Source organism: Hemitrygon akajei, chromosome 7, assembly GCF_048418815.1.
Source record: "Hemitrygon akajei chromosome 7, sHemAka1.3, whole genome shotgun sequence".
Classification (NCBI taxonomy): Eukaryota; Metazoa; Chordata; class Chondrichthyes; order Myliobatiformes; family Dasyatidae; genus Hemitrygon; species Hemitrygon akajei.
Genome location: NC_133130.1, coordinates 82,284,956 through 82,300,156, shown reverse-complemented (window position 1 = coordinate 82,300,156; position 15,201 = coordinate 82,284,956). Strand labels below are relative to the sequence as shown.

Here is a 15,201-nt window from a genome sequence, read left to right as displayed (position 1 = left end):
TTTTGGAAGGTATTCAAAGGGACTAGATATATAAACAGACAGGGACTGATTATGGATAGTCAGTATAGCTTTGTGTGTGGTCAGTCGTGTCTATCCAATCTTACAGAGCCTTTTGAGGAAGCTGCCAGGAAAGTTGATGAAGGCAAGGCAATGGATATTGTGTACATGGACTTGGGCAAGGCCTTTAACAAGGTTATATATGGGAGGTTAAGAATGTTCAGTCGCTTGGCATTCAAGATGATGTAGTAAATTAGATTAGACATTGACTTTGCTGGAGAAGCCAGAGAGTGGTAGTAGATGGCTGCCTCTCTGACTGGAGGCCTGTGACTAGTGGAGTGCTGGAGGGTTTGTTGCTGGGTATTTTGTTGTTTATCATCTATATCAATGATCCAGATGATAATGTGATAAACTGAATCAGCAAATTTGCAGATAACACCAAGACGGGGGATGTAGTGGACAGCAAGGAAAATTATCAAAGCTTGTCGTGGGATCTGGACCAGCTAGAAGAATAGGATGAAGAATGACAGATGGAAATTACTGCAGACAGGTGTAAGGTGTTGCTCTTTGGGTGGACAAACAGGTAGGAGTTACACAGTGAGCGGTAGGGCTCTGAGGAGTGTGGTAGACCAGAGGGATCTGGGAATACAGCTCCATAATTCCTTGAAAGATAGGGTCGTAAAGAAAGCTTCTGGCACATTGGCCTTCATCAATCTAAGTATTGAATATGGGAGTTGGGATGTTATGTTGAAGTTGTATTATACATTGGTGAGGTGTAATTTGGAGTATTGTGTACAGTTTTGGTCACCTATCTATAGGAAAGATCAAAGTTTTCGAAGGTACATTTAATATCAGAGAAACGTATACGATATACAGCCTGAAATTCTTTTTCTTCGCAACCATCCATGAAAACAGAGGAGTGACCCAAAGAATGAAAGACAGTTAAATGTTAGAACCCCAAAGTCGTCCCTCCCAGCTCCCCCACCCACACACAAGCAGCAGCAAAGCAACAACCAATGACCCCCCCCACCCCCACCAGCAAAAAAAGCATTGGTGCCCCCCCCCACGGAGCACTCAAGCGTGCAGCAAAGCATCAATAAAGACACAGACTTGCAGTACCCCAAAGACTACTCGTTCACCCGGTAATTCGACATACCACATACTCTCTCTCTCCCTAATAAGGGAAAACAAGATGTCCCTGTTTCTCAGCGAGAGGGGAGACATAACAAACAACTCACTGACTTACAATGTTAAAAATCTGTTGCGTCGCTTTTTCCGAGCTCTGTGCCCAAAGAACTTGGGTCTCTGGACACACAGCCAGCAGCCAGCTTGCTGCTTTCGATCTTCCGTCTCCTACGACACACCAGTTTCCTGTAGCGACACCGACCTCGAGTCCTCCCGCCTCCATAGCCACAAAATCCCAGAACCCTGAAGGCACACTAGCCTTCCAGGCATCCTTGACATATCGAATAGCGGCCGGTCGTAAGACTCCGAGAGTGGATCCCATTCCCACAAAGAACCAAAGTCAGAGAGAGAGAGAGAGACTCCAGGTCAGGGTCTTCAAAAGAACCCTGAAAGCGAAAAATAGAGATATTGAAGATAGAAATAGAACTGTTTCCGAAGATGCAAGCAAAGGAGCTGCCATTCAGTACAATCATTCTCCTGAGCTATCAATAAGATTGAAAGAGTGCAGAGAAAATTTACAAGAGTGTTCCCAGGACTTGAGAACCTGAGTTATAGGGAAAGGTTGGTGAAGTTATGATTTTATACCCTAGAGTGTAGAAGAATGAGGATATATTTGACAGAGGTATATAAAATTATGTAGGATATAGATGGGGTAATGCACACAGACTTTTTCCACTGAGGTGGGGTAGGACTACAACTAAAAGTCATGGGTTAAGTCTGAAAAGTAAAATGTTGAGGGGGAACTTCTTCACTCAGAGGGTGGTGAGAGTCTGGAACGAGCTTCCAGCGGAAGTGGTAGATGTGGGTTCAATTTTAACATTTAAGAGAAATTTGGATTGGTACATGGATGGGAGGTGTATGGAGGGCTATGTCCCAGGTGTAGGTCGATAGGAATCAGAATCAGATAATATCACCAGCATATGCTGTGAAATTTGTTGTTTTGTGGCAGCAGGACATTGCAATACATAATAATAAAAACTATCAATTACAATAAGTACAGTATATTTAAAAAAGAAAAAATAATTAATAGGTAGTGGAAAAAGAGAGAAGAAATATATAGAGAGGAAGTATTCATGGGTTCAGTGTCCATTCAGAAATCTGATGGTGGAGGGGAAGAAGCTGTTCCTGAAATGTTCAGTGTGTGTCTTCAAGGTCCTGTACCTCCTTCTTGAAGGCAGCAATGAGAAAAGGTCATGTCCTGGGTGTTGGGGGTCCTTCACAATGTATACCACCTTTTTTGAGACATTGCCTTTTCAAGGTGCCTTAGATGCTGGAGAGGCAAGTGCCCATGATAGAATTGGCTGCGTTTACAACTTCCTACAGCTTTTCCAATCCTGTGCAGTGGCAGACTGGGCAGATCAGTAGTTTGGAATGGACTAAATGAGCCGATGGTCTGTTTCTGTGTTGTAATGGCCTATGGGTCATTCCAAGCTACAACCTTAAACATTTCACGACAAGCCTCACCAGCACAAACACCTTTTCTGGGGAACTAATGGGTTATATTTTATCCCGGTAATCAAAAGTGTAGGGAATTGTATCACTCTAATGCCAATAATGGGGGAAGATATTCACATCTTTTGCATACGGTGACACTAATTAACTAAATAACACAAAATGCTAGAATCACACAGTACTGGTGGCATCTGCTAAGAGGAAACCCTAGAGTTAATGATCAAGTTGATAAACTGTCACAGAAACTCAACTATCCACCAAACAATTGGTATAAAATAAAGATGAGTGGGTAGATGGATGTAAACTGTTCTATCAGGTCATTTGGTTGCAGGCTTTGGTTGCACTCCCAAGTATTCCCTTGTTTACAATAGCAGAGTTTAGTATTAACAAAACCGTCAGTTTGCAATGCTCCACCAAGACTTGAACACAGGAATATTTATTTTTCTTCAGGCTCTCCTTAAAAAACTAAGTGTGCATTCTAAAATACTCCTGCCATTTCACTCATAACATAGAATAAAAATGCAAATCTTTTATCACATCACTCAAAAATATCCTGAAGCACTGCATACACAATGTGCAACTGGAACAATTTTTTTCTATTTGGTGTTTGTTGTATTGCCCCCTATTTCAGCACTGAAAAATACTATAAACTCAGTCTGTGTACATATTAAAAATGGTCATAAAAAATGGGGAATAGCATGGGCCTTCAGCCCTTCTTGACCTCACTGAACTTTTTGGTTCCATCAATCAGGAGTTACTGCAGAGAAATCTCAAATTCTGCTGCCTCCATTTTATATTTGCCTCCTTAGGGCACGCAAGCTATGATCCTGAGCAGTGGGTGTACAACAGAGCCAGTCACAATGTCAAATGCGGCTGTGTCGTGGCCCCAACATTTGTCTCAATCTGTCTCACTGCAGTGTTGTGTCTCGCCTCCAACACAGTTCCCTCAGATTGAAGGGTCTTGGCCCGAAATGTCAACTGTGCTCTTTTCCATAGATGCTGGGTTCCTCCAGCATTTTGTGTATGTTGCTTGGATTTCCAGCATCTGCAGACTTCTTCTTAGCTTGCGATTGTCCCACGGATTAGATTAGTTCCAATGTTCCGTCTGCACTCTAGACAGAGGTCACCCACACCGTGTGCTACAGTTTGCAGATGTTGCTGGTATTTGACCAGTCAAAAGCTGAGGTTTAAGCCACTGTTGGCTTATTCACTGAAGCAAGCACAAAAATCAGCCTTAAGCTCGACATCTGGAAGACTAAAGGTCCGCCACTCACCTGCATGCGCCAATTTGCATTGCCACCCAACTGGAAGCCACCATTTAGTGGAGACAGACATCTGTAATGAAATACATCATTGCTTTCAATGCACTGGCCCCGTGGAAAAGGTGTCTGAAGATCAAAATCCCAGATCCCTGCACAAAAGCCATGATGTACCGGTTAACTGTGATCCCTGCCCTCTTACATACTCCTGAGACTTCCTATGAAGGGCACCTCAAGGTACTGGAAAGATATCACCAATACTCTCTGCAATATCCTCCAAGTCTTCTGGAAGACTAAGCAAAATCAGTATCAGAATCAAATGTAATGTTACCAGCATATGTCATGAAATTTATTAATTTTACGGCAGCAGTACAATGAAATACATGATAAATAAATAGAAAATAACTGAGTTACATTAAGTATATATGATTAAATGGTTAAGTTAAAATTAAGTAGTGCAAAAAAAATTAAGTAGTGAGGTAGTGTTCATGGGTTCAATGTCCATTTAGGAATCATATGGCAGAGGGGAAGAAGCTGTTCCTGTGCCGTCAGGCTTCTCTACCTCCTTCCTGATGGTAGCAATGAGAAGAGGGCATGTCCTCGGTGGTGGAGGTCCTTAATGATGGATTCGACCTTTCTGAGACACCGCTCCTTGAAGATCACCTGCATACCACCGAAGCTCGTGCTCATGATGGAGCTGGCTAATTTATCAACTCTCTGCAGCCTACTTCGGTCCTGTGCAGTAGGCCCCCCCACCTCCATACCAGACAGTGATACAGCCTGTCAGAATGCTCTCCACGGTACATTTGTCAGATTTTCGAGTGTCTTAGGTGACAAACCAAGTCTCCTCAAACTCCTAATGAAGTATAGCTGCTGTTTTGCCTTCTTTATAGTTGCATCCATATGTTGGGACCAGGTTAGATCCTCAGAGATATTGACACCCAGGAACTTGGAATTGCTCACTCTCTCTGCTTCAGATCCTCAATGAGGATTGTTTTGTGTTCTCTCGTCTTACCCTTCCTGAAGTCCGCAATCAGCAAGGTTGTTGCTGTGAAACTACTCAGCTAACTGGTATATCTTGCTCCTGAACGCCTTTTCATCACCATCTGAAATTCTGCCAGCAATCATTGTATCATCAGCAAGTTTATAGATGGGATTTGAGCTATGCCAAACCAGAGTGATGGATGTAGACAGAGTTGAGAAGTGGGCTAAGTACATTACCCTGCCGTGCGCCAGTGTTGATTGTCAGTGAGGTGGAGGTGTTATTTCCAATCTACACAGATTGTGGTCATTCTGTTATGGAGTCGAGGATAGAGTTGCAGAGGGAGGTACAGAGGCCTAGGTTCTGTTGCTTTTTGAACAGGAACGAAGGAATGATGGTGTTAAGTGCTGAGCTATAGTCAATAAACAGCATCCTGGCATAGGTATTTGCATTGTCTTGATGATCCAAGGCTGCGTAAAGAGCAAATGAGATCGTGTCTGCTGTAGACCAATTTTGGCAAAAGGCAAATTGCAGTGGGACCAGGTCCTTGCTGAGACAGGTATTGATTCTAGCAATGATCAACCTCTCAAAGCATTTTATCACCATAGATCCTCACAGCTGTGGTTTTGTTCTCCCTTCCAAAGCGAGCATAAAGGGCATTGAACTCATCTGGTAGTGAAGCATTCATGATGTTGGGTTTTGCTTTGCAGGAAGTAATCCATACCAATGTCCTTTCTAGGCTAACATTCTCACCAGTAAAGCCCAACTGGATATGATGGGTCAGCCAAATCATTCTCACAATACACCAGACTCACTAAGGCAATGTCCAGATGAAGCTCTTCAACCCAAGATATCAGCAGTTAATTCCCATCCACAAACGTGGCCTGACTTGCTCTGTTCCACCAGCGTCTTGTCTGTTGCTCCCGAAACAGACACTCGATTCCCAGCTGTGTCACAGGAAGAGATTACCAGGCAGAGGAAATGATCCAAATCTGGGCTCAAAGTCTTCTCAGAACAAAGGGATTTCCTAGAAAGCGGTAGCCCTTGACCACTCAAACTGGAGAGGATGCATTCAGGATGGCACCTAGAACAGAAGCTAACAATGGGAAGTACACAGAAGCTCCGTAAGAGTAACAGAAGGAGCATACCGCCTCACAATGACTCACCCTGTCAAACACCGTGGCTCCGTTAATAGAAGATTGTGTAATCCCTTCAATTGTCTCATAAGCCACTTGATAATCAGAGTGGAAACCAGTCTTCCTCGACTCTATGAACAGGTTTAAGAAGAAGGTAGTCCGACGCTAGAAAATTGCTTTTGAAAAATTACCTCAATACTTGATACGGTCAATAATATTTGGGTTGATCAAAATGAGACTTAAGATCGTGTCATTAATAATACTCAGATGACCGAGTAAATTACCAGTCAAGGGAAATAAACTTGACCCACCTCAACAGAGCAACAAAGGGAGAGATTAATGAATACTGATTGGAAAGTTCCAATTGATAATGATGGCAGAATCAAATCCGAAATGTGGCCATTTACTAGGAATAGGATACTGCGAGCTGTGAATATGTATACCAGTCATTAATCATTAGAGAGCTACCAATAAGAATATGAAAGCAAATATACCAGTTGACACTTATTTCATTTCTAAGCAGTGCCAACATCCTTACACTGATGTTTGGATTGCATCATTATGTTAGAATATTCATAAGAAACAGGAGCAGGGATCAACCTCAAGCCTGATCTACCATTCAATAAAATCGGCCTCAAAGTGATTTCCCACTTTTCCATACAGTACATAATTAACTCCCTCAAAATCTGATCAACTTGTGCCTTGTAATTGTTTATTGATTTGGTTACAAGGCACACGGGTGTGATATGTGTGTGTTCATGAATAACAGCTGTAGCAAAAACAAGACATTGTGGATAAAGCTATTTGCTGAAAGTATCAGTAATTTAAAATAGAATTAATTTAAAGTGCAGTATAGATCAGGATGTATTTGTGGAGAAAAAAAAAGTTATATTAATATTTTAGGTCCACATTCCTTTGCTAGAACCCCAATGAAGATATTGAAGTTTTGACAAAGGGTTCCAAACCATATATTAATTGCACCTCTCCAGCAAATCTTTCTGACCTGCTGATTGTCACCAGAATTTCTTGCTTTTCATTTCCTCGGAGATTCTTGCATGTAACATTACCAGCTCTTAATTATTAGTATTCCCAAAGGTAAAGTTATATCAGTACTTTCTCAAGTTAGAAAGATAATAGTTTTTGTGTGTGTGTTTCTCTGTCAGAAAGTTTTACCATTTTTAGGCATGTTGCTTTGTGATTTATGTGGTATTTATAAACGTTTACACCACTGTCCTGATTTTTCCTGGGGAAAGTATGGGAATCAAAACAACATCATTAAATATTGATACTAACAATATAATTAACCTTTTAATTAATTTGAGATTTAAGATTTTCAAATTTCTGCTCCTAATCCTATTCTATATACAGATAAAAAAATCTAATTTATTGCAAAAACTAGTATACAAGTCATATAGATTTGCAAGTCAGTTCCTCTTTATGGGAACTTCAGTTTTAGGAATAATACTCTTCCTCAATTTAAAAAAAATAATTAGCTCTCTCCCTCCCAGCTTTAAGTCAACAATGAAAAATAATTCACATTCTGAAGCCCACTTTCTTCCATTAGTAATGTACTATAACGTTGTGTTTAAATATTGGGGTTTTCAGGTGAAATTCCATAAAATATAAAGACATGTGGAAATATCTAAGTCACATTAACCTAAAAGCACTGCTGTGATCACACCCAGGCCCAAATACAACCACAAAAGACAACTAAACATGAGGCAGGAAATTCAATAAATGTTGAAAAATGACCTTGTTAACATAGTCAAGGTGAACTGCTGACATCGGCATCAATGTCATCCAAGTCCCAGGGGTTGGACTGGGACAGAGTGTATAGCTGTTTGTAGGTGTAATTGCTATTCATATGGATTTGGCAGAATAATCTTATCCTGGATCCACAGGAGGGTTTTCATTACATTATCTAAAGATTCTAAAGCTATACTAACCAGCCAACTGATTCCAATGTCTGCCACCTACTGTAATTTCTGATTAATTTCAGCAAATCGGCATTTGGTCCTTAATAAAGTTTAAGACCCCAAATGCTTGCTTTAAGCATCTGCCCTGGATTGGTGAGCTCTATGTGCGCAGCACTGACTCACAAGCTGATGTCTACCCCCGTAGCTCCTTTCTGAACTTCGGTGGGCCGTGGCAAAGAACATCAATTTCCATTGTTAACGGTGGGGGGCTTGAGAGATGCTATCACCAAGCCTGATCCTTCTTTCCACACTTATACACTTCACTGCCCACCAAACCGGTTTTCAGCAAGGGCAAGGGCAATCATTAGCAGAAGCAGGAATTTGGATGAGCCTAGCGGTTTCAAACTCAGTTGTTTTGCACAGGTAACCCAGCGCAGTCTGGAGAACAAACCCAGGAGAATGGATAGATCGTCTAAATGTTGCAGATAATATGTAAAAAGATTATGTGCATGCATAGTGGATGATTAGACAAGAATAATTTAGGAACCTGGGAAAATGTGTTCCTTGGTTGAATCAGCTATGAGTTTGATAGGAAATTACAAATTTCCATGCTGAGAGTTCACATTGGTAAACCCAGGAATTAATGTCATTCAAGTGGTTAAATATTAGCTGTTCCATTTGGAAAAGGTGATATTTCTCAGCAAGGTCTGATTTGATGCATAATGTTCTTGGATAAAGACCATTAAGTGAGCAAGGTTTGGAAAGAGACCTTGGAACGAAGGTCCAGAATAAGGGGAAGTAATTGGCAAAGAAAATAAACATTTGCAAATACTTTAATCATATTTCTAATATGGTCTGCCTTCCCACCTGGCTAATGTTTAAAAAAATGTGAAATTTTAAACGGTAAAGAATTAATGTGACTTACAAAAGCAAGTGTTGTTTATTTGTAAATGTACTTATGTGGGATAAAACAGAACAGAATTCCTACCCTGCAGCAATTAAATCAAAATTTGCTGGTCTGGAGAATTTATTACATTAGATTTTCTTTTTCTACTGTTTGCAGCTACAAAGTGACCTTGACCAAGAATACCAAGATAAGTTTAAGAGGCTGCCTCTCGAAATACAGGAATTTGTACAGGATACATTAAAAGGAAAATTCAGCGAAGATGGAGACCACAGTGCTCCAGCTTCCTCCCAACCTCCAGATAATGGTAAACTTAACCACAAATCTCCAAATGAAGATGATGTGGAAGACAGTAAGTCAGATAAAGTGTTCGATACTTCACTTTAATAAGCAGATCCCATCTTTAAGTTGCATTAATCTATTACATTTTTTTTAAGAATTGCTACACACAGGATGTAGACAGGAGAATAACCACTTGGTCACATGTTTGTGCCCTGGCCAATCTTCAAAGTAGAGTCAGAATTGTGTGTACGTATGTGTGTGTGTGTGTGTGCGCGCGTGTGCGTGTGTATTCTGTTCAAGTGCCAGTGCAAAACTAATTGTACAGTGCTACACATTTCATTTGGAAACAAAAATACTTTTGAGGTTTATAGTATTTAATTGGCAAAATTCAACAGCCACATATTCCTAACATTGCATGTTTGCACTGTGTTGCAAGAACCTTTGCATTAAGCTGCAAGCACAGGTTTGCCATTGTCTGTGCTGTACACACAGGTACATTTACACAAGTAATTGTACGTTGCTGCATACTTTAACTTCAGCATTGCTGAATTAAGAATGCTGCTTAATATAATGGAAGTTTTGGTTGTGCAATTCTAAAACTTTCTGTATAGCTTTGCGAAGTATATTAAAGGGAAACAAGTTTCAGGGATGCATGCTTGATGGAAATAATGTGGTTATCACTGTGGATACTTTAAAAATATAGCTGTAAGGAGCAGTATTGTTGTGCAGTTTGTGCTGTAATGTACTGTATTTTGAGGTAGCTTTGCAGGATTAAAAATGTGTAATTGCCTTCTGTGTATGAAGTACAGTTACATTGAAACAGTTTTCTAATGTTACTATTACATGTTAATGTAAGTGATGTAACTGAAAGTCCTGATATCTAACTGCACAATCAAAATATTGTAACTTGTTACACATCTAAGTTTTTTTTGTACAAGTGGTTGTAAATAACTTGAAGGGATAAAATGCAAGTCGTTGTTCTGTACGTATGCACTTTGTGAATGAAATTTTAATTTCAAAATTAAACACTGAAAATGCGATATTACTGATGATTAATTAACACTGGTAACTATACAAGCATCTTTATGATGATGTCAGCTAAGCAGTCTGTGAAACCTGAGCTCTTTGGCATTATTCACTCTGTGGCCGTGTATCCAATTCAAGATGGACTACAACAGTTGATATAGCTAGAAACACAAAACCAAGATTTCAGGAAGTATTTTACTGCAAAACCATTTTAATTCATAGTAGTTGTTTTAACAATATACTGAATAAATCTAAAGGCTCTGGATTTCTACTGCATTCAGTGCATACAATTACTAAGTGAAAACATTTCTTTGCCATTATTTGCAGTATTAGTCTGATATGATTTTTTAGTAAAACATTTTAAACATCTCTTTATTTTTATACGATTTAACTTACTATTTTAATGAAAACCCACCAATGCGGGGTCTAGCCATTAAATGCTCAATGGGGCATTTCTCATTTTATTTTAACTTTTTATTGGTTTTAACAGTGTGACAGATTATTGCAAAAATAGAAATTCATGGTTTAGTTTATTCAATATTACCCTATTGTTTCAACTTTAACAGGAGATTGTTTGTGTGTATGTGTGTACTCACATGTATATGTATACATATAATGTATATAATACAAAATACATAACCACAGGCTTTATTTGTTGTTTAACGTTACTTGAATTAGTTTGTTGAAGTTAACAAATCTAAGAAGGGGTTTTCTGTATATGATGTGAAAGTCTTGTGCCTTTCAAGTGTTTGCCTTGTTCTGTATCTGTCTAAATAGAATATTGTGGAACTCTATTATTGACTGTTCTGTCCTGAACTAGATTGTACATGTATTTCATGTGACAACTCCAAACTTGATAGCTTGTGCTCAGCATTAAATGCCGATCATTTTTGGATTAAACGTTATAATGTTTCACAAACTTTAGCTGGTACGTCAGATCTGGACAGATTACAAAATGGTTCGTAATAGTGAGTGAAGCAGAATCCTCTTTATCTCATTAATCATATTAGGTAGATTGTGTTTTGTAGGTAGATTGTTTTGATTTAAGGTTGACTGTAAAATAACATGGATTAAAGGGAATACTTCACATTAAAAGGATGTAAATAATATTGTCTTTAACAATAATAATTTGTTTTAAAATGCATATTCAAATTTTGTATGAATTCTATGCAATTTTCTGGCATGATGTTTCTTCCACTTGTAATTTTATGTGCATTCATCAGTTCTAATAGAGAAATAAAAATGCTTTAATCATGATTATGTCTGTGTTAGCTTTACAGAATGCTTTGTAAAGTTTCTTAATTAAAACTACATTCCCTTCAGTTAAAGACCCAATAAAACATTACTGAATATTTCCAAACTATAGAAGCTGACAGCATAATTGGCAGCTGCTGATGTATGGCTAAGATAATTGCAGCAACTTTGCAGGCTGCTGGACAGCGTACTGAATCCTCTTTAAAAATAAAGCAGAAAATGCTGGAAACAGTCAGCAGGTAAGGCAGCAGCTGGGGAAAGTGAACCAAACTTATCATTTCCATTCAAAGCCTTTGTGATGGCTCTGATGAAGTATCATTGACCTGAAACGTTCATTCTGATTGTGCTTCAGTGCCCTGTATCACAAAACATATTCTCCGCTTTTCTGCCAAATAAATGCAATAAACAAAAATACTACGTTAGCTTCCTTAATTACTTGTTCCTGCTCAATGTCACTCAGATCCCACTGAATCTCAGAGTTCTCCAACATCTCACCATTTAGGTAATATGAATAAACTCAAGTTAATCAAGGGTTCAAGCATCAGCTCTTGTCCCAGACTTATTTAGTTTTCTGTTACTGACCTGGAGGAGGGGGCAGAGTGTACTCAGGATTGCCGAGGGCATGAGTCAGCAGAGGTGGTTGAGAAATTCAAGTTCCAAGGAGTGAACGTTAGTCTGTCCTGCCTCAGACACATGGATACTAAAGGCAAGAAAGCTCACTAACTTCCTCAGGAGGTGAAACAAATTTGGCCTATCCCCCATTGACTCCCACTAATTTTTTATCAATGCCCCATAGAAAACATTCTATACAGATGCTTCATGGCATTGTATAAAATCTATTCTGTCCTTGACCACACACTGCAGATGGTTGTAGACACAGCTCACCATGTCAAGGGAACTAACCTCCCCTCCATGGACAGTGTCTGAACTCCTCACTGCCTCAGTAAAGCAGCAAACATTAAGTCCCTACCCACCCGAGACATTTTCTCCTCTTCCCTCTCTCATCAGACAGAAGATACAAAAGCCTGAAAGCACTTACCACCAATCTGAAGGACAACTTCGACCCAGCAGTTATAAGCTATTCAATGGTTCCCTAGTACGATAAAATTGACTCACGGCCTTCAATTTACACCATTAACATCTTGCACTGTACTGCACTGATTACACTTTATTCCTCTATTGTCACAATGAGACCAGTCTCAGGTTGGAAGAGCATCACTTCATACTCTGTCTGGATAGCCTCCAACATGATGGCATGAACATCAATTTCTAAAGTTTCCAGTAACTCCTCACCTTTCCTCTTCTTGAAATCCCCACTCTGATTCCCCTCTTACCCTTCCTCATCTGTCCATCACCTCCTGCTAGTGCCCCTCCCCTTCCCCTTTTCCCATTATCTCCAGGCCTCTCCTATCAGATTCCTCCTTCTTCAGCCCCTTACCTCTTCAACCTATTGCCTCCCAGCTTCTTACTTCATCCTTCCTCTCCCACCTTTACCCTCATCTGGTATCTCCTGTCACCTGCTAGATTGTAATATTTCCCCTTTCCCCACCTTCTAATTCTGGCTTCTTCCTCCTTTCTTTCCAATGCCAATGAAGTGTCTTGGCCCAAAATGTCAACTGCTTATTCCTCTCCATAGATGCTGCGTGGCCTGCTGAGTTCCTCCAGCTTTTTGTGTGTGTTCATTCTGTTACTATTTTACCTTGTACTACCTCAATGCACTCTGCAATGAGTTGATAGATAGATAGATAGATACTTTATTCATCCATGGGGAAATTCAACATTTTTTCCAATGTCCCATACACTTATTGTAGCAAAACTAATTACATACAATACTTAACTCAGTATAAATATTATATGCATCTAAAATCACCCTCTCAAAAAGCATTAATAAATAGCTTTTAAAAAGTTCTTAAATAGTTTACTAAAATACATTGAATGGTAACTTAAGCTCAGTCCTAACCCCGGCACTTTAACATATCTTACCCCTGGCGGTTGAATTGTAAAGCCGAATGGCATTGGGGAGTAATGATCTCTTCATCCTGTCTGAGGAGCATTGCAACGATAGCAACCTGATCAAAATGAACAGAGTGCAAGACAAACTTTTCACAAACCTTGGGATATGTGGCAATAATAAACCAATTCCAATTCCAGTAGGCAAAAACCTGTCAAACAGAGTTTCAGAGAGGAAAGAGGGAATTCATGCAATTTGACAGAAGAAATCTAAAAGCAGACTATTATGGAGAAAGACTACAGATGAGTGAGCAAAGTACGAAGGTAAGTACTCATTTGCACAAATCACAGGAAATTAGCAAGCAGATACAACAGATAGTTGGGAATGCAAATAGCATATTAATTGATGTTGCAAAGGGTTGGAGTTGGGAAATAGGATACTGGTGGGGTCACACCTGGCATACTGGGCATGATTTTGGTCAGCTTTAGAGGCAGTTCAAAATAGATCCATTTGGATTAGAGTGTTGCTCCATCATAACCAACTAAAGATGTGTATTGCAAACACAAGAGGTTCTGCAGATGCTGAAAATCTTGAGCAACAAACACAAGATGCTGGAGGAACTCAGCAAGTCAGGCAATATCTACAGAGTGGAATAAACATTGACATTTCTGATTGCGGCATTTCACCAGGATTGCTAGGTCTATACTGTTTGGAATTTAGAAAAATGAGGAATGATTTATGGAATCACAGACGTTTCTAAGCAGGGAAAGACAAGGTAGATGTTGAAACAGTTCCATTATTGGAAGAGTCTTGAATGAGGGAACCTTTTACAAGATTAGATGGTAATAATTTAAAACTGATGTGCTTAAAGATTGAACGAATCTCTGGAATTCTCTGCCATAGAGGGCTCTGGAGGTTAGATCACTGGGATATTTAAAGAAGAAGTAGATGAGTTTTATTTTAAAGTAAGGAATTGAGGCAGTGGGGAACTGGCACAAAAAAAAAGAGATAGTGCCTGGATCAGATCTGTCACAATCATCCTGAATTGCAAGGCAAGCTTGGATGCTGAAGTGGCTGACTGCTGCTTTGTATTCAAAGAATACTTCTTTGTATTCTTGTACAATTCTTTTAACTGCCAAAATTAAACAGTTTCACATTTCCCCTTATATACTCTACTTGTCAGATATTTACTCATTCACTTAACCTTCCATATCCATTGAAACCTTCCTTATTTCTTCTTCACAATTGTTCTCCTGTCTTATCTCATCAACAAATTAAGCCACGAGACCTTCAGTGCTGACATCCGCATAATTTATGTAAATTGTGAAGAGTTGAGGCACTTACAACAACCTTTGAGACATGCCACTCAATATATCTTACCAACCAGAGGGAAGATCCATTTAGCTTACTTTCCATTCACTTAGTCTTCCACACCACCGGAATATTACCACTTAAACCATTAGTGTTAATTTTCTGTAATAACCATTGAAACAGCACTTTACAAATACCTTCTGGAAATAAATACATAATAAATGTATAATCCGATCTCTTTATTGATAACACATGTAAGTACATTCTGGTGTTTAGCTGTTTTTGCACACTTTTTATTCCATATTTGTCCTTTAACCTCTAACTTCCTTAGCTTATTTATAATGCTTTATAATTGTTCAATGTTGTTGCTTTTTGTTGCAATACACACCCCAACCAATATAGCACAGCAAATTCCCAATACTTGTAAATATATATGGTGAACAATGTTGATTCTTTCATAATAACACTTCTTCTGTGGTAAATTGTGGTAAACTATCACCACAAACAATGAAGAGGCGAGCGAAGGCGAGGCTGACTCGAGGATCA

At 39.3% G+C, this 15,201-nt stretch overlaps 1 protein-coding gene across 2 annotated transcripts in view; it reads left to right on the top strand.

Moving 5' to 3' along the window:
* Nucleotides 1-11,396, top strand: part of plcb1 (phospholipase C beta 1) — a 950,430-nt gene extending 939,034 nt beyond the window's left edge. Inside the window, exon 33 of one of the 2 annotated variants that reach the window (XM_073051321.1) lies at nucleotides 8,991-11,396. In XM_073051321.1, coding sequence (XP_072907422.1) covers nucleotides 8,991-9,218 — 228 coding nt within the window. In that variant the 3' untranslated portion in view covers nucleotides 9,219-11,396. The remainder of the gene's footprint in view (nucleotides 1-8,990) is intronic. The other variant, XM_073051322.1, reaches the window with a different exon arrangement.
* Nucleotides 11,397-15,201: the final 3,805 nt, after the last annotated feature.